The sequence below is a fragment of the Silurus meridionalis genome, chromosome 17 (genome assembly GCF_014805685.1).
Source record: "Silurus meridionalis isolate SWU-2019-XX chromosome 17, ASM1480568v1, whole genome shotgun sequence".
In the NCBI taxonomy this organism is placed as follows: domain Eukaryota; kingdom Metazoa; phylum Chordata; class Actinopteri; order Siluriformes; family Siluridae; genus Silurus; species Silurus meridionalis.
Genome location: NC_060900.1, coordinates 13,553,464 through 13,581,274, shown reverse-complemented (window position 1 = coordinate 13,581,274; position 27,811 = coordinate 13,553,464). Strand labels below are relative to the sequence as shown.

The 27,811-nt window shown below is 38.2% G+C and overlaps 3 protein-coding genes across 13 annotated transcripts in view; 2 read left to right on the top strand and 1 right to left on the bottom strand.

Annotated features, from left to right (window-relative positions):
• Positions 1-8,426, bottom strand: part of fbxl17 (F-box and leucine-rich repeat protein 17) — a 235,068-nt gene extending 226,642 nt beyond the window's left edge. Inside the window, exons 1-6 of one of the 3 annotated variants that reach the window (XM_046871165.1) lie at positions 8,251-8,425; positions 7,873-7,933; positions 6,689-7,437; positions 5,508-5,630; positions 5,086-5,343; positions 2,241-2,372 (exon numbers count right to left, since the gene is read on the bottom strand). In XM_046871165.1, coding sequence (XP_046727121.1) covers positions 2,241-2,372; positions 5,086-5,343; positions 5,508-5,630; positions 6,689-7,417 — 1,242 coding nt within the window. In that variant the 5' untranslated portion in view covers positions 7,418-7,437; positions 7,873-7,933; positions 8,251-8,425. Of the gene's footprint in view, positions 1-2,240; positions 2,373-5,085; positions 5,344-5,507; positions 5,631-6,688; positions 7,438-7,872; positions 7,934-8,250 lie in introns of all 3 variants that reach the window. The other 2 variants (XM_046871166.1, XM_046871164.1) reach the window with 2 other exon arrangements.
• A 340-nt stretch (positions 8,427-8,766) lies between these two features.
• Positions 8,767-14,839, top strand: prxl2c (peroxiredoxin like 2C). 2 transcript variants are annotated; one of them, XM_046871105.1, is made up of 6 exons: positions 8,767-9,163; positions 11,925-11,993; positions 12,095-12,148; positions 12,223-12,328; positions 13,802-13,936; positions 14,191-14,839. In XM_046871105.1, the coding sequence occupies exons 1-6, from the start codon at positions 9,077-9,079 to the stop codon at positions 14,316-14,318; spliced, it is 579 nt and encodes a 192-aa protein (XP_046727061.1). In that variant the 5' UTR covers positions 8,767-9,076; the 3' UTR covers positions 14,319-14,839. The 2 variants fall into 2 exon arrangements, with proteins under 2 accessions (XP_046727061.1, XP_046727060.1); XM_046871104.1 differs by having other exon boundaries at positions 8,774-9,256.
• A 1,457-nt stretch (positions 14,840-16,296) lies between these two features.
• cdc14b (cell division cycle 14B) lies at positions 16,297-27,301 on the top strand. Of its 8 annotated transcripts, XM_046871100.1 has the most exons (17): positions 17,422-17,440; positions 17,640-17,766; positions 18,584-18,674; positions 18,882-18,957; positions 19,082-19,174; positions 19,785-19,861; positions 19,950-20,016; positions 20,121-20,183; positions 20,294-20,381; positions 20,476-20,706; positions 21,314-21,452; positions 21,675-21,834; positions 22,104-22,204; positions 25,170-25,277; positions 25,411-25,624; positions 26,469-26,534; positions 26,685-27,301. In XM_046871100.1, the coding sequence occupies exons 2-17, from the start codon at positions 17,718-17,720 to the stop codon at positions 26,697-26,699; spliced, it is 1,638 nt and encodes a 545-aa protein (XP_046727056.1). In that variant the 5' UTR covers positions 17,422-17,440; positions 17,640-17,717; the 3' UTR covers positions 26,700-27,301. The 8 variants fall into 8 exon arrangements, 7 of the variants coding, with proteins under 7 accessions (XP_046727052.1, XP_046727057.1, XP_046727059.1 ...); XM_046871096.1 differs by lacking the exons at positions 17,422-17,440; positions 17,640-17,766 and adding an exon at positions 16,299-16,661; XM_046871099.1 differs by having other exon boundaries at positions 17,362-17,766.
• The last annotated feature ends 510 nt before the right edge of the window (positions 27,302-27,811 follow it).

Here is a 27,811-nt window from a genome sequence, read left to right as displayed (position 1 = left end):
ACTGATTGTTAAAAAACAATTTATAGCATTTAATCAATGAGGAGCGCAGAGAAGTGGAAAGGCAGAGCAGGAAGAACGGAAGGAAGAAGGAACAGGCCTATCTAACAGATCCTCTCTATTCATCATTGATTGGAGGACAGAGAGAGGCAGGATCACTTTACTCCATTAGCAGGGCCGAGGAGCTGGAGGAAAAGGGTCATGGGCCTCCTTTGTAAACGAGTCATGCAATTGTGCGATCTGTCACTGAAAACATTCAAGCCCATGACAATGGGGAGATTCAAATGACGGCCGTAGACCTGATGGTGCCTCGCTTCTTCGACAACGAAAAGGGGAGAGGGAGAGAGAGAGAGAGAGAGAGAGAGAGAGAGGGAGGAAAAGGTGTATGGGTTCAGGGTTGCATGACTTGACAGAGAAAGATCATAAGTCACTCCATTCACATGCAGCTAAAAAAAGGATGTGGACAAAAATAACAAGCTTATTTTCAAAGAAAGGACTCCTACCCAATGCAATTCACTTCCCACAGTTAGACATCAAAACTTTTTTGGTAAAATAAATCAATCAATAAATAAAACAAAATACAGAAGTCAAAACCAAAACCATTACACAAAATCAACATCTTAATGACAGAACCCGCTAAACATCCAAAGTGGATGGAAATTAAAATGACTGAAATCAATCAGCGAACAAGGTCACGCAGTCGATTTGCATTTTAAACAAAAATTATTTCAATACTGGAAAAGTGCAGACAATTGCACCGAACAGAACGACAGACTTGTAGCTGTCGCAAAAAAAAAAACAAGAAAAAAAAAACAAGAATGAAATGCGTTCTTTTCAAAAGGAAACAAACGTGTCTGATTGTCAAGTTGATTTGTTCTGGTGTAAATCAATGCAAACACGACTCAAGATACTGTGCTTTTCTCCGTTTCTACAAATCATTCTAAACATTTGAAGTCAAAGGAAATTTCACAATTGAACTGGAAAAAAAAAAAAGCACAACACCAAAAGCTATTATTTTAGGATGCACTCCTATGGGGGGGAAAATGCTATAAAAAAAAAGCTGATTTTTTCGTTTAACCATAGACCACAAACGTAATGGGAGGAAAAGCCAGCGCACAGCACATCCGGACATCTGGAAACTAAAAGTAAGAAACCTGATCGAAAGGGTGTTAAAAGCTTTTCTTTATTGTGATGAATTTGATTTTAAATGTTGCCAGCGATTACTAACAGACCTTAAAAGACCCAACAAAACAAGTGTTAGACGTCACTACAAACAAGGGACAAAAGGTGAAGGATATAATGAGGAAAACAAACCATATTGCATTTGCCACCTGGGAGAAAAGGTATAACCAAATACGTATGCTGTATCACTCTTTATTTATTAAGCACGTCTCAAGAGACTTGATATGGACCGATGCTGTGTTGCGCAAGACCAGGTTAAGGAAAGGAACACTACTGCCCCCTAATGGTTAAAAATAATACTCGCAATAAGAACTATAAAGGGGCTGAACATAATTAGAAACATTTGATAGTCCTGATTATCTGATGGCATCGACCCCCATGGGACATGTCTGCATTCAACTATTTTTGGTTATGAGCACATATTGTTATTCACAAACCTCAATAAACAGCATCAAAAATCTGCTTAATTTACCTCAAGTAATATGTCGTTGTTGAAAAGAGATAGACCACTAATAAGACCCGGTTCGTTCCTTCGCTTATAGCTATTTTTAATTGCAGCAAATACCTCGATCATGTCGGACCAAAAGAATTCCTAATAAGTTCCACATGTTTCCCAACAGTCGTGCCCAAAAAAAGTAAACCTCAGACCCAGTGGGATGATGATGATCAGGAGAGATACTAAGACACAAAACAGGAACACTAAGATCGGGAGATACTTGTGTGTGTGTGTGTGTGTGTGTGTGTGTGTGTGTGTGTGTGTGTGTGTGTGTGTGTGTGTGTGTGTGGTGCGTGAGCGTGCGTGCGTGCTGTAGGATTTGTTGGCATGTAGTTGGTATAAACCCAGGGGCGATGTCCGAGCTAATAAGGATCCGTATGCTGCTTTTAGTTACAGAGGCTCATCTTTCATCCTCAAATTCCTTTAAAAGCTTCATCCATCTGTACCATAGCTTCCACATTCCCGCCTCTTTATATGAAACAAACGCTCTCACACAGGTGCTGGGAGACTAAATCAGCTAGAATAGTACTTTATGTTGCTATACAAAAGAAGGAAAATGACCTACCAGTTTGTTTTCTTGCATGTAGATCCTCTGCAGTTTGGGGCAGCCCTTCGCCAGTGCTATCAGACCCTCATCACTGACATTGTAGCACTGTCCAAAATGGATGTCCTTTAGCTCTGGGCAGTGTTCACCCAACTACAGAAAGCAAGAAAAGCAACAATGATTACTGGTTGCAAACAAATGCGGTCAAACATTGATTCCTAGCCACTAACATGAAATATAATATTGTAATTGTTACATAACCGTGCACAAGTTTGATCTTTGTAACACTATATTACTGTTGTTTACAGTATGTTGCTTACTTGGAGACATTCACGAAAGCGGCGTATTTTAGAGGAAAAAAAAAAAATCAGATATGGCAAAATGCAAACGTGTCTTTAATAGCAACAGTTATTGTCATATTTCATCACATTCTATACAATTTGTACTTCTATTTTTTTTTTTGTTTTGTTTTGTTTAAATAGTCCATTTTACTTAATGAATCATCTTACATTTCACTGCCGGTTGTATTCTGTGTATTTGCAAAAGTCCTGAATGAGGCCATACATTATAAAAACATTTGTAATTAACAAACATTGTTCCCTTGTGATCAGTACTTATTTTTTCCTGTGTATTCGTCATAAGAGCATGTTCTAGAGACGTCATGAATAAAAACAATAAACATCTGTGGCTGCGTGCGTGTGGTTATTATTCATGGTGCTGCGATGACGCTGCCACTAGAGCATGGTCTATGCCGAATACTTATGTAAAGATCACGAGAAAATGAAGCCGTGATGATGAGAAAAAAGAAAAAAAAAAAAAAACATAAAGCATGCCCTCTTAGAACTTCTGAAATACTGTATATAATAATGTTTGTGAATCTTTATAACCATATAAGTATATACATTAGTATATAAGAAGTATATTACTAAGTTTGTGACCAATAAAAACTTGTATCTTTTAGCAACATCGATCTTTTAAAAGCCAAGCCACCTCCCCTCCAGTAAGGATGACCCCTGGACTAGCAAGTGGATCTAACGACACAATTTGCAAGTCTGGGGGTGTCGCTATTTTACCTCCCAGCGCTGTTCGTTCACTCATTTTAAACTTCAGTCACGCATTTTTAGGCAGCTACCCTAGCATAACTTGCTCACTGCATTTTAATAGGTTACATCATGCAGAGAAAGCGTGCACGCTCCATGCCAGCTCAATAATGTCAGCTCATACATCGTTAAACAGTTAAGATATCATATGCGATACATGAAGCACACCCCTAAGACATATCCTTTTTTTTTTTCTTTTTGTTAAATTAGTGCTCATTAAATTGGGAAGGGTCTTCGGAGAAATTCATTCCACGGTAACTCATACCAATGGAGGGTCAAGTCATACTAGAGGCTCGAAGGAAACATTATGATGAGTGAGGTTTGACAAGTGCCTTCAGCGAGGTGGCAGCTGGTCTACTGCTGGCTTTATAATCAAGCATTAGAGTTTGAAATGTGATGCCGGAAGCTACAGGAAGTCAGTGGAGGAAATGCAATAGAGCAATGTAAAAAACAATATGGTTCTGGATCAGATTCTGGATCAGTCGCAGGTTTGGGACAAGATACTCTGTATAAATGTGTATGTGACAAATAAAATTTTAATCTGAATTTCTGCTCTGGAGTGAAGCAATGATAACATTAGGAAGGTTGAGAACATTAACTTGGGATAAATATAAAGGGTGTAACGGTTCACAAAATCGTACAAGACTGTTTCGGTACAGGGCTTTCGATTCGGTGAACACGAGGAACATATTGTGGTGGACCGCAAGTTTGTTTAGTTTCTGCCTCGCACTTTGAGCACATCGTCACTTTTTTATTATAATAATGAACTTGAAAACATACACAACAATGCCAGGGGTATTTATGAGGAAAAAAAAAAAAAAAAAACTTTCGTTAGCGCCACTCACTCCTTAAAAGATTTGTAGCGCACTGAAATACGATTTGCAGTTCGCTGTAAAACTCAGATTGGGTTTTGCGCATGCTTAAAATTGCTACATATAAATTGGGTATATCTGTATTACTCAAATAGGATCTAACAAATGTAAACTAATTGAATTTTTCTATTTATATCAATAAATTCATTTTGTGCTAATTTGATCGATTAGGCAATTTAATCAATATAATAATGTTTATTGCATTTTTTGATATATACAATTTTATCTTTATATTTTTGTATTTTTATAAAATATTCAATATTATTTTCGATATTATTTAACTAAGAAGGCATTTTATTTTAAATAGTTTTAAAAATGTAAACTGCTCATGTTCACAAATGATAACAATAATTATCTGCGTAAATAAACGATTTTATGTTTTGCATTTCTTCTCCCTGACCGAACCGCCATCGAACTGAACCGTGACTTAAAGACCGAGATACATACCGAACCATGAATTTTGTGTACCGTAATATATATACATTTGCAGTGGATATATCAGAATAAGCCCTGACCACAGATCGCACCTTAGGGGAGACTAAAATCACATACATATCGGAATAAGAATAAAAAACAGGATAGGAACAATTCTTGTTTTCCAGATAAGAAAACTTCAAAATCATCTGGATTTTGCACTGAAACCTGAAGACAATCTGAAACGATAACTGCCTTTTAGCATATAAGTTCATCAGGCTATTGCCCTTTTAGTCAAATCAAGACAGACAAATCCAAATAAACACTAAGAATAGACCTTATATTATTATTAGGTATCACATTGTATTTAAGTGTTTTAATTAAACCTACATGTTACAAAAAACCTTTACTATTGACAATTCAGTGACCCGGATGACTAGAAACCTTTCACTTTTATGATAACGAATGTCTCGTTCAGACCTGTTTGAGGGCATTGTCGCTCAGTTTGTCCTGGTTTCCCACATGCACTTTCTGCAGCAGAGGGCAGTGCCAGGCCACAGCACAGAGAGATGCATCACTGAGCTGTTTGCAGCGGTAGGCGGTGTATTTCAGCAGACCAGGACACTGAGAGGCTAGAGTGCATACACCATAGTCCTCAACGTTCCGACAGTCTGAAATGTTCAGCTCCATCACGTTCTGTTTCCAAGATGCGATCTTTACGAGGAGGTCATCTCTCACCTGCAAATCAAACAAGTCATGCAAATCAGCATCACTGTCTTTAATTTGCCAAGCAATTAGTTACCACCAGAAAGAGTCTTATAAATTCAGATAACAATTTACAATATATAAGACACCATAATTAGATAAAATATCTAATAACAAATGTTAGGTTCAACACTAACTTGTCTCAGGCCGCTGAGATCAATTCGCTTCCAGAACTGGAAGTCTAAGCAGAGGTCACGCCAATACTTGCAGACCAGGGAGGCACTAAGACAACGCTCCTTCACTGACAAGTGAGAGAAAACCTAAAAAAGAAAAGTTACACAGTTATACTATTGGTTTTAAATGGCAGAACACAGGGGGCAGAGTGTAGCAGTTCCGTGAGTTCTGTACTCTAATACACATTAAACCTGGAAAATCAATGTGTCATTGAACATCATCATAATGCTCCATAATGTTTCTTCCAAGAAACAGACTAACATTTTAAATGAACAACCTAAAAACTAAGCACACAGGCACTGTCAAAAGTGTCCAATTATAATAATACTGACTCTGAAGTTCAGTTATGATAAAAAACAGACAGACGGACGGACGGACGGACGGACGGACGTTATGGCTAGAAATTAAAGACTGCATTACTTTTTGTTCTTAAAAGGTAGAAGAATTGTTCTGAGGATTCTTTTTTTTACACCCCAAATATACAAGACACTATAATGACATTATAAATGATCAAATCTAGTAATTCCAGGAAGTGCAGGTTTCCTTATACAACAAATGAATGGAAATGTTAGTGATATTTCAGAGAGGACAATCAATTGCATCAGGATTTTATTCAAAGTTACAGTTTTCTAATTAAGCTTTACCAGAGGAATAGTAAACAGATTTACTAATAGACTTATTCGGACTGGGCTGATTTGACATACAGAGACAGGGCATTGTAAATTATTATCCCTCTGGCGCTGTCCAAATGCACCGTGTCAGTCATTTTTACAAACTATTTACACTATAGATCATCTTCCATCAATGGACAAGCAGAAATAACTCCAGATGATATTTATTTGTCAATGAAGATTTGTTTGTACAAATGTTTTCTATAGTCTCCTGCTGAAACCAAAACTAAACCAAGCATTTGCTTAGTTTCAATTCAACAATAACAAAAAGCAAACTTTCAAAAGACTTGCCGGAGAAGTGAAGGTGTTATTTAAGATGTTACTGTAATGAAATAACTATTGTTTCAGTATTGAAAACCCTGGAAGGATAAACAGCAGCAGTAAAGGGCACCACATGCATATCAAAAACAAAAATAAAATGTTGCTTTAATAAAATGAAGATTGCTGAAACCTGCCAAACCAAACGTACAGACCTTGAGAAGTATGGACGAGGGTAGGTGGTTAATTTGGGACGTGTCTGTGATGTCAGCACTCTTGCCCTCCTCTGCCACACTACTGTAGGTGAGAAGGCATGAGGAGGAAGAGGAAGAGGAAGATGAGATATCAGGAGTCTTGTCGTTGCTTAGGTTGTGCCCTGAGCCCACCTGAAGCCCCACTACTGAGCTCTCCTGCTCCTCTGTGTAGGATGAAGAGGAAGAAGAGGAGGAGGAAGGCAGTGAGCAGAGCTGGGGCAGTAGGGACTGGCTTGCGTTTTTCTCGTCTTCACTCTCAGTTGTTTCCTGGGAAGTGCAGCAGCGTGGCTGCTTGCATGGAGCCAACGGCTGTGGCTCACCATTCTTTCGCTTGCACACCATATCCGAGTAGTCAGTGCAGAAGAGTGCTGGTGGTCCAATAAGCCTGGCTGGCACAGAGGAGAGCAGGCTCCGGCCCTGGCACTCCCACACTGCCAACTCGGCAGGCGACAGGAGGAATTTGGCGCAGTCCTCAGGCGAGTTCAACTTGGCCACTCTGGAGTCAGAATGGCACTCGGTTTCGAAACAGCCGTCGCTGATGCTGCTGCTGCCGCCGCTGCTGCTGCCGCGGATGTAGAAGCAAAGCATGCACGGGCCCCGGAGAAAGCAGCTCCTCCTCTTCTTCTTCCTGTGCAGAGTCTGTGGTCTCTTCTTCAAGCGGAGGCCATTTGTTGAGAGAAGATGGCCCATATAGATGACTCACACTGGCTCTAAAAGTGAGTAAAAAAAATAAACAAATAAATAAAAAACAGAGCCATAACTGAGTTGCAAAGCAATTAAAAAAAGAATTACACAACAATGAGAACGAAATGTAAACATACAGTCACGTGAAAATAACCAGAATAACTAGCTAGATATATTCAACGCTATACCTTTCTGAATCACTCCATTGTTTTGTGCAAAATGATATTTCTGGACAAACTCATACTATATCATCCCAAACAATAAGTAATACAATATCAGGAAACTAGAGATTGTTTCAGACTTGTAGGAAGCAGGCAGCACATCTATAATACATCAACTCACTAATCATACACTTAGTAGTTAGTATTGAATGACAGCATCAATTAGACTTTAAAAATTAAGCTCATAGAGGTTTTTTATTATTATTATTATTATTACGTGAATATGGAAATGTATTTGACCTGTATGAAAGGGTGCATGTGTCCTGCTACAGCTGATCGTTACAGATCCCCCTGACTGGATCTGGAAAACAGACCAGATCCCAGTTTAGATCGATGTAAACAGTATGACTGACAGTGTGCATGTTTTACTATCGAGTTGAAATCTGAGTTTTCGGGTTATACAGCGTTATTTGGAAGCCCAGAGGACTGTGGTTCTCAGTTTAAACAGCTGTGAGTGTTCATTCTGCGTGACTTTGTGCAGGTCAGTTTAATGTTGTCGCTGATAGCACAGCAAGCTAATGTTACAACTGGGAAACCCTATACGCTGCAAGGAGAGACTGGGAGCTAGTTTGTTAGCAAAATATCGATGATAAAATAAAGGACAAACTATTCCCTCACCAGCAGCTTCCGCGAGTCGGAGCACCTCCGTCCCGCGCTCTCATACTCCACATACACAGACCAGGCAAAACACACGGGCTTTTAACGAAACCGCAAACAGCGCTCTCGGTAACACACGTAAAACTGCCTTAACGGTGTGTCAACTCGCTACTTCGGGCCGAAATCCAAATTGCTCCTGTAGTGCACTACATAGGGCGCGTAAGATCACATTACTACACTTGCATAGTAGTGCACGAGCGCAGGGAGCGTCAGGGTTTTGCACACCCTGCGTTATTTGCTTTGCAGTTTGGAAACACTTCCGGGATGGACACAACACAGGAAGTCCAGCCCCGGCTAACAAAAGTTGATCTCCATTTAATTGGTGGAACGAGCTGTCAATCATTCTCTCATCAGCAAATAAACTTAGACCGGTCTGTTTTTGTGAAGTGCGAGTTGCAGTGCAAATGTGACACGTGGTTTAATAAACACAAGGATCAAAAGTGACGTGTGTGTGCGTGCGTGCACGCACCTATTAGATAGATAGATAGATAGATAGATAGATAGATAGATAGATAGATAGATAGATAGATAGATAGATAGATAATTTATTTATTTATTCGGGAGTAAGGCAGTGCACCATGAGCTGGTCCAGTGTCTTGTGCGTATGCATATGTCTGATGCACATTGTGAACTTTCACTGTAATGCTTTTTTTTTTTATAAGGGATTTAAACACACACACACTTATGCTCTGGTCTCGCCGAGGCTGGGCGTCTCTCCTGAAAAAATACCAAAAATAGCCCAGGCTTGGCGCTCTTCTCTGGGAAACTGCTCTGCACTGAGGGGAAAATGGCCACCGGTTTGCCAATAACGCAGCAAATCTGCAGCTCTTTCCCTTCAACTTGTTCCGCCACATCTGCTGTTCCCCTTTCCGAGGTAGCGGATTGCCCTGTCTACGATCACCGCGGTGTTTGCATACCTTTTAAGAGTTTATATCAAAACCACAGAGCTATCATTATTTTTGTGAGGGTAAGATAAACCTTGTTCTGTTTGCTTTCATTCAGAGATCGTTGCTATTTTTAAAGCAAGCGTTAGATACAAAGCACAAGCTTCCTAAAGTCGTTATAATCGTTCGCATTGTAACTCACAAAAGTTCATTAGCACTTGGTATTACACTGAAATGTGCAGTGAGGGACTCAGGAAACAAAAGCAGAACATAAAACATTTTATATACATATCACCATCTAGATAGGGCATAACTGTGCAGGCATTGGGAACACTAATTATTAGAGATTATAATATCATACTTTCCTCATGTGCTACACTAAAAAGCTTAAAACACTTTCATTAAACTTTGTTTGTATTTCATGTGATTGTTTTTAGACTGATTTTGTGATGAGGTTTTTTGTTTGTTTGTTTGTTTGTTTGTTGGGGGTCGAATTCCCACACTTTACAGTCTCTTTACTGCAGTTCAAACAGATAGATGATTACCATCTCACTATCATTAGATTATGAGCCAGGAGGTTAAAAAAAACATGAATAAATATAACAAAAACAATCATATATGTTAAGGCATTCTGTAAGACTGATAAAGTGACACAAAACATAGTCATAGGATTTATATTTCTACTGAGGCATAAAATGAACATACTTGGAAACAGATGAAGTTTAAACCATATTGAGAGTATGCGTAGTTATCTAATCATCCAGTCAAACATCAGCATGAAGAAAATGTTTTCTTTACTCTGAATGTGGTCTGATCGTTGACTGGGCTGGTTTGAGTATTTTAAGCAAAAGCTGATCTGGGAATTTTCCCACACAACAGCCTCTGGAATCTACACAGAATGGTACAGCAGATAAAAAACATTGAGTGACGATGTTTCTTTGGGTGGAAACACTTTGTTGATACAAGAGATCAAAGGAAGGTTGCCAGATTGGTTCAAATTGATTTCTTTGTTTAACGTAATCAATATTTACATTTGCGGTATGCGGAAAAGCACCTCTACAACAGTAAAAAGCACATTGGGTTTCACTCCTGTCACAATAACAGGAATATAGAGCTTTATGGGCACAGACTCAAACTGGACAGGTGAATATTTGAAAAAATCTTCTTTCTGTCTTTTAACACTCGATTTTTTGTGAGTCTGTGCCCATAATAATCTCAGATGGAACCCAATGTGGTATTCTGTTGTAGTTCATCCACCTCAAGGTTTAATGTGTTCTAAATGCTTTTGTGCATTTCATGGTTATAAGAATTACTATTACTATTAAAAATTTTTATATATATATATATATATATATATATATATATATATATATATATATATATATATAATAAGAATATAACAATCTGAGTTATTATAGACTTTCTGTCAGTTCATTCTCTTCTGGTCTGTTCTGTTTCAGCCTGCAAACTCTGTGCACACACACTGTTTTTTTGTTTGTGCAAATTCTAAAGACTGCTGTGTGTGAAATTCCCAGGAGATCAGCAGTTTCTAAAACACTCAGACCAGCACATCTGGCACCAACAACCATGCTTTATACATTTTCATCTGTTCTAATAACTGATGTGGGCATTAACTGAAGTATCTGTATCTGCATGTGCAGGTGTCCTGGTGCTCCTGTAAAAGTGGACTGTGAATTTACATTTATTGTTGTTTGATATACTGTTGCAGTAAATTGAATAATAAATTTGGGCTGTTGTATTTTAGAAATCGCGTATTCTACCGATTATTCCAACGATTAATCAAATAATCGGTTAAGAAGTCCTATTTATTTATTAAAGATCAATACCAAATATACAAGAGAAAATAAGACAGGTCTCTTAAAATAAACAAGTAATTAGTTTCCTTTTTAGAAAAATTAACAAATTAATGGAAAAGAGAGATGAAGCAAAAGAGGCCTTGAGGCCATGCATTTTCAACAATGTGAACACAATTCTGCACTGCTATAGCCTTTATATTTTACATATATATATATATATATATATATATATATATATATATATATATATATATATATATATTACATGCTGTACATATACTATATATTTATATGCACTTGTCTTTTTGCACAATTGCTACTTTTTGCACTTCTGGTAGATGCCAAACTGCATTTCATAGCTGTGTACCTGTACTATGCAATGACACTAGTTATCTATCTATCTATCTATCTTATCTATCTATCATACACCAACAGCTTCAAACTTGGGTGTTATGAGAAAAAAAGTCGGAATTAGACAAACTGTTTATTTAATGTGGCGGAAACAGGCTTCTCCTTGCCCCTCGCTGTTTTCTCCCCGTTCCTCCATTTTTCATTCTGCAGCGTCTTCTGTGTTTCCTGTCCAGAGCACCCCAGAGTTCAGCAGATGGTGCGTCAGTAATATGGGAAACGCAATTCTCCTGTACTGAATTAGATGAGTTACTTGAGGACTTCATTAAAGCCCTATAATAAATAGGAAAAAAATTCATCATTAAAAGCTGGAGGTTTGACAGTATACACCTTCTAAGTTATTAACACTAAAATGTTATGTGTGATGCTGGCATTTATTTTCTGAAATTCCTTCTCTATTCACTTAATTATTGAAAACTTATACTTTTCAATGAGACATACTCCATACATCCTGAGGGAAGTGTGTGAAAGAGGTTTGTGGTATTTCATTGAAAGGGAGTTTTTACCAATTGCTTTGTTTCAACAGAATTTCTTGTGCTACACATGTCAGGAATATGTTGAAGACTTAAGCAAAATACCACAAGAAATGTTATTGGTGAGTGCAATACATCAGCAATACTAATATTTTACGCATGCTTTGGATTTATGATCCAATAAAGATAGATGGCTCATGACAGACATGTCTCTCTTCTGTAGGATGCTGACGTTCGGCTTGTTGTTATTGGACAGTCAAGCTATTCCCATATAGAGGTAAATCACAAAACAGTTTGGAATGTTATGTGTCTAAATAAATCAATGTTGCTCATTTTCAGATGTTTCTTTAGGCTTTCTGCTCACTGACAGGTTATCAACATGAAATTTATGTTGATCCAGAGCAACATATTTATAAGAAACTTGGAATGACAAGAGGGGAGATCTATGAGGGAAAAGGTAAAAAAAAGAACCTTTCCTGCTAAATCATTAAGATTACAGATATAACATACAGATTTGTCTGTAAAGACACAAGAGCTTTTATTTTTCGAGGCAGATAAAACATCCTGGAAGCCTAGATATCCAGTTTTTATAATTCACAGCCACAGCTGTCTATGGCAGAGATGTATCATTAGCTTAAAAAAAGACCCAAGTACACATTGTTTGGACAGCTTAACACAGGACGACAGGCAGAGAAAGGCCTTCCCCCGTACATGAGCTAGCTAACATTATCCAGTCAGCTCACTTCCATTGGCCTAAAGACACAGAACCCAAGTGACAGGTTGTAAACTTCAGGCCTTGTTGAGCAGTAAACTGACTGATCCTACCAGAGATATCTCTCAGAAATCTCCACTAAATTAACTTGTTTCCCTCAGGCACAGTTACTGTTAATGTTAATACAGTAGCTTTCTAGAAATAAACTTTCTTTCGGCTTCTCCCTTTAGGGGTCGCCACAGCGGATCCTCCGCATGTTTGATTTGCCACATGTTTTTATGCTGGATGCCCTTCCTAATGCAACCCTCCCCATTTATCCGGGCTTGGGAGTGGCTGGGGTTGGTTCCCTGACCGGGGATCGAACCCGGGCCGCAGCTTTCTAGAAATGGCTTTTCAAAATTTTGAAATCTTTCACCAAGCAAATGTACATCATTACAGACATTTCATTGTAAGAACATGTGTTTGTGTATTTTGTTAACAGCTATGGATGGTTAGGATTCTACAGAAGTCCTAAGAGGCCATGCATTTTTTTTTATATTTTTTTCACCATAACGAAAGTTGTTTTCTGGTGATTTCGACATACCAAATGTTGTTTTCTTGTTATCACGATTTAATTTTCTCATGATCGCAAAATAAGAAAAGTTGTATTCTCAATATCATAACATTGTTACCTCGTGATCAGTACTTAATTTTTTTGTGTATTCGGCATAAGAGCATGTTCTAGAGGCAGCATCATCGCAGCAGCATAGTTGATTGCATTCGCATTTACTTAGATCAGGGATTCAAACTGAAATAGCTCTGTGTCTGTCAGTGATCGACCACATACATATAAGTGTCCGACACTTGAAAATTAGGCTGTCATTTGTGCATCTTTATAATCGAAGAGATTATAGGGACCCTGAGTCGTGATAACGAGAAAACAACTTCTGTTATGTCGAGATCACTGGAAAATTAAGTCACGATAACGAGGAAACAAGAAAGCAAAAATATATATTATAATGGATGGCCTCTTAGGACTACAATAAGATTCTCTGGTTATCTAAGTTTCAATTCCAGAACTGCTGTTAAAGCCACTGTTAGCTCCTTCAGCAGCAGTGCTGTGTAAATATACAGGCTCTTCCAAACGGAAATGAACACCTTTTTTTCTCAGTTAGCTTTTAAGAATGGCTAATTTAAATATGCCTGAATTAGTGACTTCTGGTATCTGATTTCTCGCAGACTCTCAAAGCCCACATGTGAAATCCAGCATGCTTGTTGGCAATATAAAGAGCATGTGGCGTGCCATGACCAGTCCTGTCTTTGATTTCCAAGGAGATCCTCTCCAGCAAGGGGGAGCACTCATTATTGGCCCAGGTGATCAACTAATATTTTGAAAAAGTATTTGCAAGTCAAATTAGTTTGTAACACAAAGATCAATATAGGATATATAAACATACAGTGCCATATGTAAAATACAATAAATATACTATACAATGTATAATAGAAAAAAAATTGCTATACAGTATAAAGTATGAAGATATATTTCATAGCTTTAAAATCTCAACAGTAAATTTCAACAGATGCTGCCAATAATTATTTTAGATCGTTCCATCTCATCTTTTTTGCAGGACCCAACCTCCATTTGGCACATTTTGATATGAATCGATTTAACCATATGCCCATCAATGGGTTGCTTCAGCTGGCTGGAATGCAGGTGGTTGACTTTAACAGACACTCCAGGATTATTGACATATGAGCGCTTTCGTTTGCACTCAGCTTTTACACAGAGTTGTAAACGCCACCTCTTTTTGTTGCAACATGTTCATAAAGGTGACATAACAGGATATCTACTGAGATCTGGCATCATCTGAAGCCTGTAACATTTTAAAAACTTTAAACTTAACTGGCACTGCAGGTTGATGCTGAGAGATACAAAAACTTGTTTATGATTTTTGTGGTAAACATATTCAATACATATTTGTACTTCAGCCTAAATTTCAAAATCATTAGAAGTGATTTGTGATGTAATATATAATATATACACTTCATCACAAATCACTTCAAACGAAGCACAGGCAATTAAATGGCATTAAAATAATATACACTATATGGGTTTACAATTGCATGATTGAAAGAGACTATGAATTTCAGCAGGACTTCTTCCTGCTTGTATAAAGAGCCCAAATGTATATAACCTTACATTCCTATATGTCTGGTTGTTTTGTCTGAAAGATATATGCTTTGTTTGTGAATGATTAAAACATTCTATTTGAAAAACCTTGAACATTTTATTAGACAATTAACATATATGTGTCAATGACAGTATGTGACTTTTTTCTCAGGGACAAATATGGTTTGAGGATGAAATGAAGATCGACAGCTTAAAAATTCTCTTGCACATTTTGTAAATGCACTTAAGGTGGACAGACGGTGCAGTGTGACACCATGATAGTGTAACCAAAAGTAATCTGACTAGAGGTTGACCTGTCAGGATCGCTCTCAAGTGACGAGAGTGGAAATCTGGTTAAAAAAGCATGCATAAATCATATAGTTTATAGTAATAGTGCATCATGTTCTAGAGCAGGGGTCCCTTAACCACCTGGCCCTGGATCAATTGGTACCAGGTCGCACAAAAATAACTTGTTAACTTTTATTTCCATTTTATTGACTGCAGGGTGTTTTATATAAAATAAACCACTTATGCCTGTGCCAAAATTCTCCGCTTGTTTTATTGCATTTTTTTTTTTTTTTTGTTATTCACTCATAAATTAAACTTTAATTGGTTGTGCAATATAGTGAGTTACATTTTCACACACACACACACCCAACCCTGCCATGGTGCACACATCCGGCAATTAAAACCGTCCGTGTGAAAACATTGAACAACAGTTCAGTTTGGTGTCTTAATTATTTACATAATTTTAAACACCATAATTACTTTAAAACATTTACAAGAATATGTTGTCTTCATGCTTTATGTTGAGTATACGGTTTCACTAATAATAAACATGAATTTGCATAAAACATCCATATTTGTCCATGCCCATGTAGATGAGAGCTTTAAAAATGAAGTATTAACTCGTGTTAACTCATGACTATCATGCAATTAATCGCGATTGAATATTTTAATCGATTGACATTTTATGTTTATGTGTGTGTGTGTAAGTGAGTGAGTGAGTGAGTAATTGAGTGAAAGCTGAAAAGTTGATGTGTTAAGATCAGGGACAATGGGCATATTTAAGGATTGAGTGAGTTTGACAAGGGCCAAATTGTGATGTCTAGACGACTGGATCAGAGCATCTCCAAAACTGCAGATCTTGTGGGCTGTTTCCAGTTTGAGTGGTCAGTATCTATCAAAAGTGGTCCAAGAAGGGAACAGTGGTGAAACTGGCAACAAGGTCATGGGCAACCAAGGCTCATGGATCGCACATGGGGAGCGAAGGCTGGCCAGTGTGTTCCCATCCAACAGACGAACTCCTGTAGCTCAAACTCCTGAAGAAGTTAATGCTGTACGGGTCAGGAGTGTTTTGGCAGCAAAACGTGGACCAACACAATATTAGTCAGACGGTCATAATGTTATGCCTGATCGGTGTATATAAGCAAAAAAAGGTTGAGGAGCCTCTGTGCCCTGTATATTAAGTGCGACCTGGGACACATTCATACTGCATAAAGATCTTGAAGCTCGTATGTTTGCGCTCCTTCAGGCTGTGAGGTCGAAGTTTTATTGTGTGTCAAGTTTTCGGTGCATTTTTGTGAGCTCGCGGTGACGCGGTGGACTCGATGGCGCGATGACGTCACGCCGTTAGGACTGGGCAATTTGCTGTGTACGCCTCTGTGGTGGTGTTGGATTGGGGAGGTTTGGTTTTGTAAAGCTCCTCCGGTACACTGAGTTCGACTGCGTGTTTTATGCCTGACGCTGTTCGCGGAGAACAGCAGCGCGCGAGACAAAGCGAAATCCTGCGACTACGCTCGCGCACTTTGAGAGATGAGCGAAGCATGAAGCGTAAGCGCCAGAGACGAGCTGAAGCGGGGAAGCGGCTCTGCGCTGCAAAGAGGGAAGAGGAAAAGCCCAAAGCTGATGTATACCGCCGGATAACAGGTAATCAAGAGCGTTTAGTGTGTGTACCGGGGGGTGTTGTGCTGCCAAGAACCCGCCATTTAAAGGCCTTGTGTTTATAGTGACTCAGCGGAGAAGAAGTAGTTCCTCAGCAGGACGGATGCACAAAGGCAAATCCGACTAAAGCTCCACGAACTAAGTCTTGGCGTAAACTTTACACGTGATATCACAACCTGACCGCCATGCAACTGAGAAACAAACGGGTGCGTGCAGGATGTTATTAAGCACCTATAGATTGGACGCGGGATGAATTGTCACAATGTTTCACGGCTTTTGTTTTGATATTAAAGCTGCTTATTGCGTGCATGTGTGTATAACATTGAAGCCAGTGGTTTGATCTTGTTTATAAATACATTTTTTATACATTTTTTTCATGTTGATCGCCTGTATAAAACCAGCTCCGTGCTGTTTAGATCTTTTCAGATCGATCACAGGATTTATGAACATACAGAACTAGTTAGAGGATCAGAACAGGGGGTTAAAGCACAGGTCTATGGGCTGGCGGAAGCTCCTCTCGGGGCAGGGCTGCAGGCATCGTGCCAGTCTGAATAGCTTCTGCTCTCGGTGTTTAAATTGAAACGGAGGCGGGGCTTATAGTGATTGACGCGTCAGCTGCAGCTCTCAGCCAATAAGTGTGCGGAATCATGGTTTGGGATGAAGAGGGTGGAAGTCGCGCAGGCGAGTAGCGGAAGAACGGGCGAGATTTAAATCCTGTTGTTCTTGGCGGATCTGATGATCCAGGACTAACTCTCATTCTGTCGGTAATATTTTACAATCGGGCTTGTCCACGATTTAATGCCGAGCCAATAGAAAAGTTTAAAGGGAGTCAAGTTAAAGGCGGACATTTGACTTGTAAACGGTGACATTCTGAGCTGTTGTTTGGCTTTAGTGTTGTAGTTTATTAACTCGACGTGACTAAAAAGCGGAAAAAAAACCTTTTGGCTTTGTTGTTTTTTGAAGGGAATTTGAGCGGGACGATCAAAAACTTTTTTTTTCCAAGAAACGAAGCTTTCCAGTTTTAACGTTTTGTTTATCAGGATGTCTAAAGAAAACAGCGACCCTGTTAACTGCATTGAATTTATCAATGGTGAGTTTCCATGGTGTGTGTGTGTGTGTGTGTGTGTGTGTGTGTGTGTGTGTGTGTGTGTGTGTGTGTGTTTTGTTTTCAAAACAAATAAATAGTGTATTTTCTTTGTCCGGATGCATCTCGGATCTTCGTTCAACAGCTACTTCCGGGACGCGAATTCAAATCTGCAATAGGCACGTGCCGCGTTTGTTTGTTAGTTTGCTTATTTTGGTTTGTTTTACACGCATCTAGTGTTTACTTTCCGTACTGAAGACTGAGAACATAATTTGCCATGACGGTCATTTCAAATGAAGATCGACAGCTTAAAAATCCTGTTGCACATTTTGTACTTAAGGTGGACAGACGGTGCAGTGTGACACCATGATAGTGTAACCAAAAGTAATCTGACTAGAGGTTGACCTGTCAGGATCGCTCTCAGGTGATCATGAGAGAGTGGAAACCTGGTTAAAAAAGCATGCGAGAGTCATAAATTTGTTTGCAGCTTGAATAGCTTATATTGTTAGTGCTAGAGCAGGGGTCCCCAACCACCTGGCCCTGGGTCATTTGGTACCAGGTCGCACAAAAATAACTTAAATTTTCATTTTATTAACTGCAGGGTGTTTTATATAAAAAAAATTAATAATAAAAAAGACCACTTATGCCTGTGCCAAATTCTCCACTTGTTTAATTGCATTTTTTTTTTTGTTATGCACTGAGAAAATTAAGCTTTAATTGGTTGGGCAATAGGCTCGTGCCGTGTTTGTTTGCTTTTTAGGTTTGTTTTCTAGTGTTTCTTTTCTGTACTGAAGACTGAGAAATTAGTGTTTCTGAATTGCAGATCAGCTGTATTTCGCCATCCTCAATCAGAAGATCAGGAGCACACCTGAAAGACACTGTTTCTGCATAGATGAAGAACTCTCCTATGAGAAGTAAGTAAAGGGTTTAAATCGAGCTTAAACTGATTTATTTATGACTGCAGTGAATATCCTGATCTACATCGCTTAATGGGGTTTATAACAGAATTAGCGAAACTATTCACGTAACTGTTTTGTAACTTCTCGTTTTATTTTGAACTGTTCTTATTAGTCTGTCAGTCAGTACATATTTAGTTTTTATATCTTTCTTTGTGTAAACAGCTTTTATGCGGACTTTGGTCCCCTCAACCTGGCTATGTTTTATCACTTCTCTTGTAAACTCACAAAGAAGCTCAAGGTAATAAAGTTTATTCTTTTATCACTTCAGGATAAAGTTGTTCTGTTAGACCTCTCACTGTTTCACTGTGCTGCCCATGGTGCTAAATGAGTTGATTATATAAAACTGATTTTCTTCTCTGCAGTCTTTGGCACATGCCAGAAAAAAGATTGTGTTCTTCACCTGTGGGGACAAAAAGAAACAAGTGAATGCTGCCTATTTAATAGGATCATATGCAGTGAGTATTGAGTTAACTGAAGTTCAGCCGGATGTGTTTTGAGTAGATACAGAGGTGCAAAATTAGGGTATGCAGTATATGCAGTGCATAGGGGCCTCACACTTGGGGGCGCCATTGCATGTAATTTATTTATTCTTGTATTTACTCCCCTTTTTTGGGAGGGGGAGGGCGCACTAACCGTGGTCTTGCAAACCCCTCAGCAAATGTGATTTGTACCCCTGAGTAGAGGTCTGTTTAGCAGTTGGAATCAAAATGATCAAGTTATGCACATCAAGTTGGTTTAATTACCTGGAAGTGGCTGTTCATTGTGTTACTGTAGTGGTGTTTAATACTTTTGTTCAGACAGGAAAGACTGGGGGTGGGTGTGTATCAGAATTAGAAGAAATGATTATATTCTTTACTGCACTTAGTTCCCTTGGAGTATTGGTGAAACATTTACTCTTCTGGAGTGGGAGAAGTATAAATGAGAGGTTTAAACAGCATACATTTCAAGGCCATATTTGTGTAAAAGAATATGTAAAGTGATTTTAAAAGCATTAAAAGTCTAAAGCAATTTTGCACAAATTCTAAGTTGTTAAAATTTGGGAGGATGTTTTTTCACCCTTTATAGGTGATGAATCTTGAGAAAACACCAGAAGAAGCTTATAGACTACTAGTCTCCAGAAATGGCAATTATATTCCTTTCAGGTGAATTATTTAAGAAAGCTTTTTTTATTTGTGTGTAACAAGCTACACAGCTATAGCGAATAAAGAAGCTCTTTATTTCTGTTAACAGAGATGCTTCGTTTGGAACCTGCATGTACAAGCTGAATATCCTGGATTGTTTACGTGCAGTGCACAAGGTAAGCTCGTTGTGATGAGTTGGATTTTTCTTTTATTTTCCAATGTGTGAATCGACTTTTATGCCCATTACAATATATAGGCCTCATGTTTATATTTCTTTCAGGCTCTGCAGTTTGGCTGGCTGGATTTCTCCAACTTTGATGTGGAGGAATATGAGCATTATGAGGTGCAGTGATTCAGGGATATTCCACTTTGAACATATTTAACGTTTGTGGAAAAATACCTTAAGCAATTTTTTATAGTGTGTATATAATTAAATGCAGCTTTGATCCACAGAGAGCTGAAAATGGAGATTTCAATTGGATTATTCCAGGGAAATTTTTGGCTTTTAGCGGTCCACATCAGAAGAGCAAAATAGAGAACGGTAATTTAAAAGGGTCTCAGTGTAGAGGTTCATAATTGGTGGTTGTTTTTAGCTGCACATTGTAAAGTTTTGGTTTTGGTACTGGTTTTTCCAGGTTATCCTCTTCATGCTCCTGAGGCTTACTTCCCATATTTCAGGAAGCACAACATCACCACTGTCATACGTCTAAACAAAAAAATGTACGATGCCAAACGGTTCACAGATATGGGTTTTGACCACCACGACCTGTTCTTTGTTGATGGGAGCACACCGACCGATGCCATCGTCACCAAGTTCATGAACATCTGCGAAAATGCAGAAGGTGCCATAGCTGTTCACTGTAAAGGTAAAACACACAGTTTTAGTTAATGTGTTAGCTGTTAATTTAAGGTAATATGATGAGAGATACCTGAAGAACCACAGTGAGATCGGAAGAAAGTCTCGTTGTTTTCAAGAATGTGATTGTTAAAGAAAGTGTTGTTTTTTGTTTTTTTTTCCTCTTCTCTAAAAGATAATTAAAAATACACTCTAATATCTTCTGAGTGCTAACATTGGCTTTTTGGAGTAAAAAAAAAAAAAAAGGTAAATAATGAAGGCACAATGTTTAAAAATGTTTGGAAAGTGAAGTATGTATTTATGTCTCCTTGAGAATCTGTGCTGCAAGTCAGATAATGGTAAAGTGAACTGCCAGTGTGAAAGAGAACCACTTTAAACTGATTTGTATTTATAGGCATAAGCTAATCACCAATGATAAATCATTAAATGGAAATGCAGTCATTGTATTTGCTTATCCTAACTTTTGTTGCTGGACCATCAGAAATGTCAGCATGAAAGCCCCTGTTATCGAAAAATCCTTGTCAATCTGGTCTTTTGTTACATTTAATCCGTATATGATTTTGATAATCAGATAATCATTTTGATGCACATATAATATTTTTTTGTGGGGGTTTCAGCTGGCCTGGGTCGCACCGGGACTTTAATAGGCTGCTACCTCATGAAGCACTTTAGACTGACTGCAGCTGAGGCCATCGCCTGGATCAGAATTTGCCGACCCGGCTCAGTGATCGGACCTCAGCAGAACTTTGTTGAGGAGTAAGTGAAGCTATGCTCAGAGGCAGTGAAAGAAGCTGCTAAATTTGCCCTGTCCTTAAGAAACAGCCAGAGATGCCTGTTGTGAAAATATGTGCTATTCTTAAAATCTGGTAGATTCTGTTATTTAACAGAACCATACTGTGAACCTTTTTGCTTTTTATTATCTTAAACAATACAAAGTGATGAGGTACATTTTTCATCTTCTCTGGCATTATGTAACAGTATGCAGTCCAGTCTATGGATCGAGGGAGACCTGTACCGGCAGCAACAGTGTGAACAGGAAAACGGCATTAACAAAGCAGCAGTCACAGGAATATTGTCGGGTTTGGACGACATCTCCATCAATGGGACAAATAAGAACAGTGCAAGAAAAACTGAAATGGTGAGTAGCAGTTCAAATGTTAATGACAAAACGACAGAGGTTTACCAGAGCCATGCCATTGGGAGAATCTCTGCAACTCCATATCAATATATTTACATATTTAAAGGTCTGAGAATCATCTGAATATGAGACAAGGCATTTTACACTAAACCTTACATGTGTGTGTGTCCTTTCCTGTTATCATTTCACTTGATTTGTATTTAATTGATCCCTTTATAGTTTTAGTATACTATTGTATTTCATGAGAAAACATGTTTATATTTTATTAGTATAATGACGGCGAGGAGGAACTCAACGGCCTCACACAGGGTGACGAACTGAGGGCACTGAAGAGTAAACGGCAGTCCAGGGCATCCACGGGTTCTTTATCGTAAGTATTTTCATCTAATTGCAGACTGAATGGCTTTTTTTATTTTTTATTTTTTTTATACATGTTTTGTCAGTTTAGCAAACAGTTTAGCACTCCTGCACCAGCGGCATATTCGGATTTGGGACTTTTGTTTTAAGGATTTGCAGAGACTAATAGCAATATAAACAGTTCTAGTTTAGATCATTGTGTAATGCGTTATTAGGCTGCTAAAATATGAACCTCTCCATGTGGCCTTTGAAGATTTTTGTATGAATAGTTCTCACTCTAAAGCTAGAGTATATTGTTTAAGACACAGCTTATGACAAGTTAAGTTACCCTAGGTCATGAATACAGATTAGTCACATTGCTGGGGATCTTCATTGCACAGTCCTCTTTAAATCATTCCAAAGGTTTTCAATAAATTTTACACCTGGCTACTGATTAAGCAATTCCAAAATGTTGATCATCTTCTGTTCCGTTCCTTTGCTGAACTGAATTTGTACTTTGGGTTGTTATGTACTTGTACTTTTAGTTGTCTGTGAGGACTGCAGGTTTTGTGCTGAATATGCTAAATATAATTGCTGACAAGGGGTGCTATTTATATCAGAACTGTTCCACGATTTAGCATTCTTTATTTTTTTATCCAAACAACGGTCGCAGTGGTTAAAATGACAGAAAATGCAGTGTATTTAGAAATTGATATAACGCTAACTGGCTATTTTCAAATACTTTGTTTTGCAAATATAATTTGCCATGTAGAGGGCTGCGTTATGATTGTATAAGTGAATGGAAGACCCAGAGATTCAGAGCCCAGAGATCTCTTTTCCCATCTTTATAATCTCGTATGTTACCTAGTATATCTCCTTTTTTTTTTTTTTTTTTAACTAAACATGGAATCTATTATTTGAGTTGCATGATGCCTTGTGAGTATGAGGTGTCGTGGCTATGTTCAATATACATTTTCCTTTTGCATGATGGATGGCATTAATATTATGAGCGCATGGCCTTCAGATATCCAACGCTGCCTCAGGCATCCATTTTCCCCCCAGCAGTGCAGGCAACTCAAGTCAGCCATGTTCAGTCTTAGAAATTAACACCCCCTCTTTTTGTTTTGTTTTTTCTCACACCGTGATCATGTTCTGTCCAGAACTCCAGTCATGTACTCACTGTCCACTTTAATAAGAGCATATGTACACCTACTCATTCATGCAGTTTTCTAATCAGCCTGTCAGGTGTCTGCAGCACAGTGCATAAAATCATGTTACTATTTGAGCTACTATAGATTTCCTCTAAGCTAAACCCAGTTTGGTCATTCCCCTCTTCTCCCTCATCAATAGGGAGTTGCAGTCTGCAGATCCTTCTCTCACGTGTTTGTAAATTTACAAGTGCTACTCAAAGCAGGCAACAAACATTCTCGATGCTTCATGTGATGCTTCATGCAGTAGCTGAGGATATTGGCCTGTACCTGCATGATTTTAAGCATAGTGCGACTGCCACATGATTGAATGATTTGGATAAGTGTTTAAACGATTAAGGTGGGAGTGGAGAAGTGTATATAATGTTCTATATAAAATAATATAGTAAAACTTGGGCTTGATGTAGCCTGCAATGGAGGAAAGAGTAACGAAGGCTTTTGTCTGGAAGTGTTTTTGTCTCCTTCCTTCTTATTTTGTTTTATTTAAACTGTCCCTCCCTCGTGTCTAGATGGCTGGTAGCTATGCTGGTTTCTTCACTTTGTAGCCTTGTCCTGTGGTGGCTGTTATTTGGCTTCCCCTCTTCCGTCTTCCATTACTGTGTAGGCAGGTCGGGATTGTAAGTGAACTGTCGTGCCTGTCCCACTTACACCTCTCTGGACTTGGAATGCTGTAAGTGTGTTCATGTCTCCTCTGTCTCCATGATTCCACCTTTTCTAATCTCATCACGGTTTTCTTATGAATCGGTCAGCAATCTCACATGGGGTTTATAAATAGTTTGTGAAGTCCTCCTTTTACCAACAGACGTTGTTTTCAGTATTTGTGGACAGGATCTCTGTTTTCCCCATTTAATCCTCTTTAAAGTCTTAATCAGCAAGGTATATGTGTTTGATATAAGAGTTGTTTGTGAGATGCAGAAAACCACTTTCTACTCCAGATGCTGTTATGGCTCTGCATGTTACCATGATTCCCACAACTGGCTTTATATTATTTGGCCTTTGTGTACTGCTTTCCTGGAGTAACAATTCCATTTTTCTGCAGTTTAGATGAGAATAAAATGCACACCATGGCTCAAAACCTCTCACAATTAGAAATAGAACTGCTGGGAATAAAAATGTTTTAACAGTGCTTTGGGCAATTTTAATAGGGCCTAAAACTAATATGGGCCATAAAGCTATCAGGATGTGAAATAAAATATAAAAAAAAGGACATTCAGTAAGATGAGTTTGATTTTATGTACGATTATTATGGATATAATGACATCAAGGACCATTTCCCCAGATTTTGTTTCAGTAGCGTATTTAAAGATTAAAACATGCACCAAATACAATCCCTGGAGCTCATGTGAAATTAGCAGCACTTGCGTGCTTTTGATTTAATGTTTTATACTGGCTGTTGATTCATGAGTTCACAGTGCAGTCTGCTATCAGTCAATCCTGTTAATTGCTTGTTAATAATTATTCAAGCTACATGCCAACATCTGGGGAAGTGTCATAAACCCTGCCCCTTCCTATGGGTTTAGGAATTCTTTAGTAAGGGTTTCTGTCTTCAACTTTGTGATCAGGTTTTTAGGAGAAAGCTTTCAAGGGTAAAATAAAATTATGAATACAGTCTCCGATTTATTTTTCATTTTTTTTTCCTTTAGATTAAAATCTTTTCTCCAACCTGATCACATACTGGCCTGTCGGCTTCCACTCATTGGGGTAATTTTGGTACGGTCTATATTTGGAGCGTTTGTTGCCTTCTGTCTAATCTGTTGGATGTTTTTTTTTTGTTTTTATGTTTTTATATAGGGTCATTCTGCAATCAAGTGCACAGAGTTGTAAATCTCAGAATCCCTCAGATAATGAGGACGTTAGAAAACGAACCAAAACCTCACTTAGCTCCAGCAGAAAAAGCAGGTGGGTGTATTCATGTAGTGTTTCACTTTTCCGGCAGCATATAATTACGTCGACGTGTTAAAACAAGCAAACTTGGTGGTCTGATCCATCAGTCTCATATTGTGCAAATGATCTTTTCCCATTCCTTCCACAGCTTATTACATTCCAGACTTGCACGGTCTTTAGGCAATTTGCCTGTAATGGCCAATGAAAAGAACCATGAGTTGTGTGAAGTTAACTCGATGGCTCCAGATAGATTGAGCAAGAAATCAAGCATAAGGCGCATTATCTCGATCAACAGTGATCCGCTTGGTCCTTCTATTCCATCCTCAACTGAGGCATTTGTTCACAACCTCAGTATCAATGTAGTAAGTCAATAGCAGCTGAGTATCATACATCGTCATTTCAAACAGGCTTTTTTCTGCTGTGCTTGACTTTCTGCATGACTTCAGCAGGCTTTTAGTCCTATCAGCAGTCAGCTCGCACCTGTTCTTTCAGCCCTCATTAATCTGTTTTCCAGGTGATTCTCAACTCTTGCAATTTGCAGGCATAAAAACTACACAGTATTTACACCAGACACATCGTCTGCATTAGCCACCTCTCATCTAGTCATCACTTCACCCACAGTCTGGGATTGTTACTGGCATGGGTTGATTAGTAGAGCAGTTAAACTGTAAATATATAACCGGGCTGCAGTGTGACCGTGAACACTGATCTTCTGGAACCAGAATAAATCATGTGTGTATAATAAGAGTTTTCTTGTAGAAGGCAGCAGTGTGTGATTTGAATGGATTGCTAGGCTGTTTCGTGTATAGATGCACGTGAAGAGAAACACTCTAATTAAAGATGGATGGATAGGTAGTATTTTGCAGATAAGGTGATATTAGGCATAGGTTATTTTGGAGGTGCATCTGTTCCATAAGACTCGCTATAAAGCTTACTAAAATGGACTTTTAAACTGTGTATTTGGTCAGATATTTATTGACAAACATCTGTATTGTTGTGGTTCTCCTGTAGTCCTGGAATTTCATTTGTCTGGTCATTCTTACAGAAGCTCAGCAAATTACTGTTCCATTTATGGTAGAAGAGTCTTTTCTTTGCTGTATTGCTCTCAGTCTCAATTCTCTGCACAGCGAAACAGATAACTTTTCACTTTATAGTTAACAAAAATGTATGTCTCTGTTTCTTGCTTGGACAACCTACTTGTAACAGAAGAACTGTGTCCAGAGGAAGGAAAAGGCTGCACTCTTTGCAATCATTGCACTTTACAAGACTATGGTATTTCATTTCTTTCCCTCTCTCTCTTTATCTTGCGCTCTCAGTGCTTTGCTTTCTGCTACATCTTCAGTCTTCATGCTTTGTTTATTTAAAAAAAATAATAATAATAATTGCTTTCAAACTATTAACCTGATCTTTCTGTCTTTTCAGTCCTGCAGTCCCTAAAGCTAGAGCACCTCTACTGCGTTAACATGGATGGTTTTGGAAAACGAGTGCAAGAAATCCCTGGACTATTATTCTTTTTCTTTTATTCTTCTTTTTTTATATATTATATATTATTCCAGTAAAGTATAAAAACAGTCTCCTTTGATCAGAAAACAGATTGTATTGACAAGCTTGAATAATTTTATCTGCAAAAGCCATTTTATGTTTGTATAGCAAAGTCCAAAACATTGGGGGGTTTGTAATGCTAATGTGTGAGGGTTTTTTTTTTAACACCATTTACAATTATGAGTCAAGGTCCTTTAAAAAATGTAGCCTTGTTGTTTAATATATATATATATATTTTTTATTATTAATGTCTCTGCAACTCGGTTACCTCTGTGCCCTGCCAAAATCTGAAGGCTATTGTTTTTCATTTGATAATCTTTTCGTTTCACAGTTGACTGCTGTGCGTGTATATGAATATTTGATACATCAGAAAGGCCTGTTGTACATTTATACCTGTAAATACTGTAATAATTTTTGGTTTATTCATGTCAAATTGTAGTTCCTATTTCTTGAGTACATTTATATCTTATGTACTATAAATCTTAGTTTGTAAGGGATTTGAGTCATCTCATTGATTTGATTCTTTCATTCATTATTAGTTTTCTCTGTTAGGGAACACTGAACCTGAGGGGAATTGTGTTGAAAGGACATTCTATTGCAATGTATAATACATATAATACCTCGTTTATACTTGCGGGCATCTTAATAGAGCGCAATCACTTTTTTGGAGGTGGGAGAAAGCTGAGATCCTGGAGGAACCTAGTGAAACATGCATAACCACACAAACAGAAACTGAAAAGCTAAAGATTAAACTGGACCTTGGAGCTGTAAGATGAGGTACAATTGACATTATTCAGAGAAAATATTTGAAAACGCACAAACATTAAATTTTTTCTTATGTATGACACACTATATGACCAAAATCTGTGAATGCCTGAATATTACACCCAGCTGTGGACTAAAAGGTTTGTCACAAAATTGGAAGCAGTCCACTTACATGGGCGTAAATTTCATTTAACAGTAGGGGGGGACATTACATATAAAATTTCTCATAAGAAATTTTTGAA

Excerpts from the sequence above, each read along its gene's own strand:
- prxl2c (XM_046871104.1), top strand. The coding sequence starts at position 9,077 with ATGGCCACCGGTTTGCCAATAACGCAGCAAATCTGCAGCTCTTTCCCT. Across the intron at positions 9,257-11,924 it reads CTATCATTATTTTTGTGAGG|AATTTCTTGTGCTACACATG; the intron begins GTAAGATAAACC and ends TTGTTTCAACAG. Across the intron at positions 13,937-14,190 it reads AGCACTCATTATTGGCCCAG|GACCCAACCTCCATTTGGCA; the intron begins GTGATCAACTAA and ends TCTTTTTTGCAG.
- cdc14b (XM_046871096.1), top strand. The coding sequence starts at position 16,469 with ATGCCTGACGCTGTTCGCGGAGAACAGCAGCGCGCGAGACAAAGCGAA. Across the intron at positions 20,382-20,475 it reads GAAGAGCAAAATAGAGAACG|GTTATCCTCTTCATGCTCCT; the intron begins GTAATTTAAAAG and ends TGGTTTTTCCAG. Across the intron at positions 25,625-26,468 it reads ACAACCTCAGTATCAATGTA|AAGAACTGTGTCCAGAGGAA; the intron begins GTAAGTCAATAG and ends TACTTGTAACAG.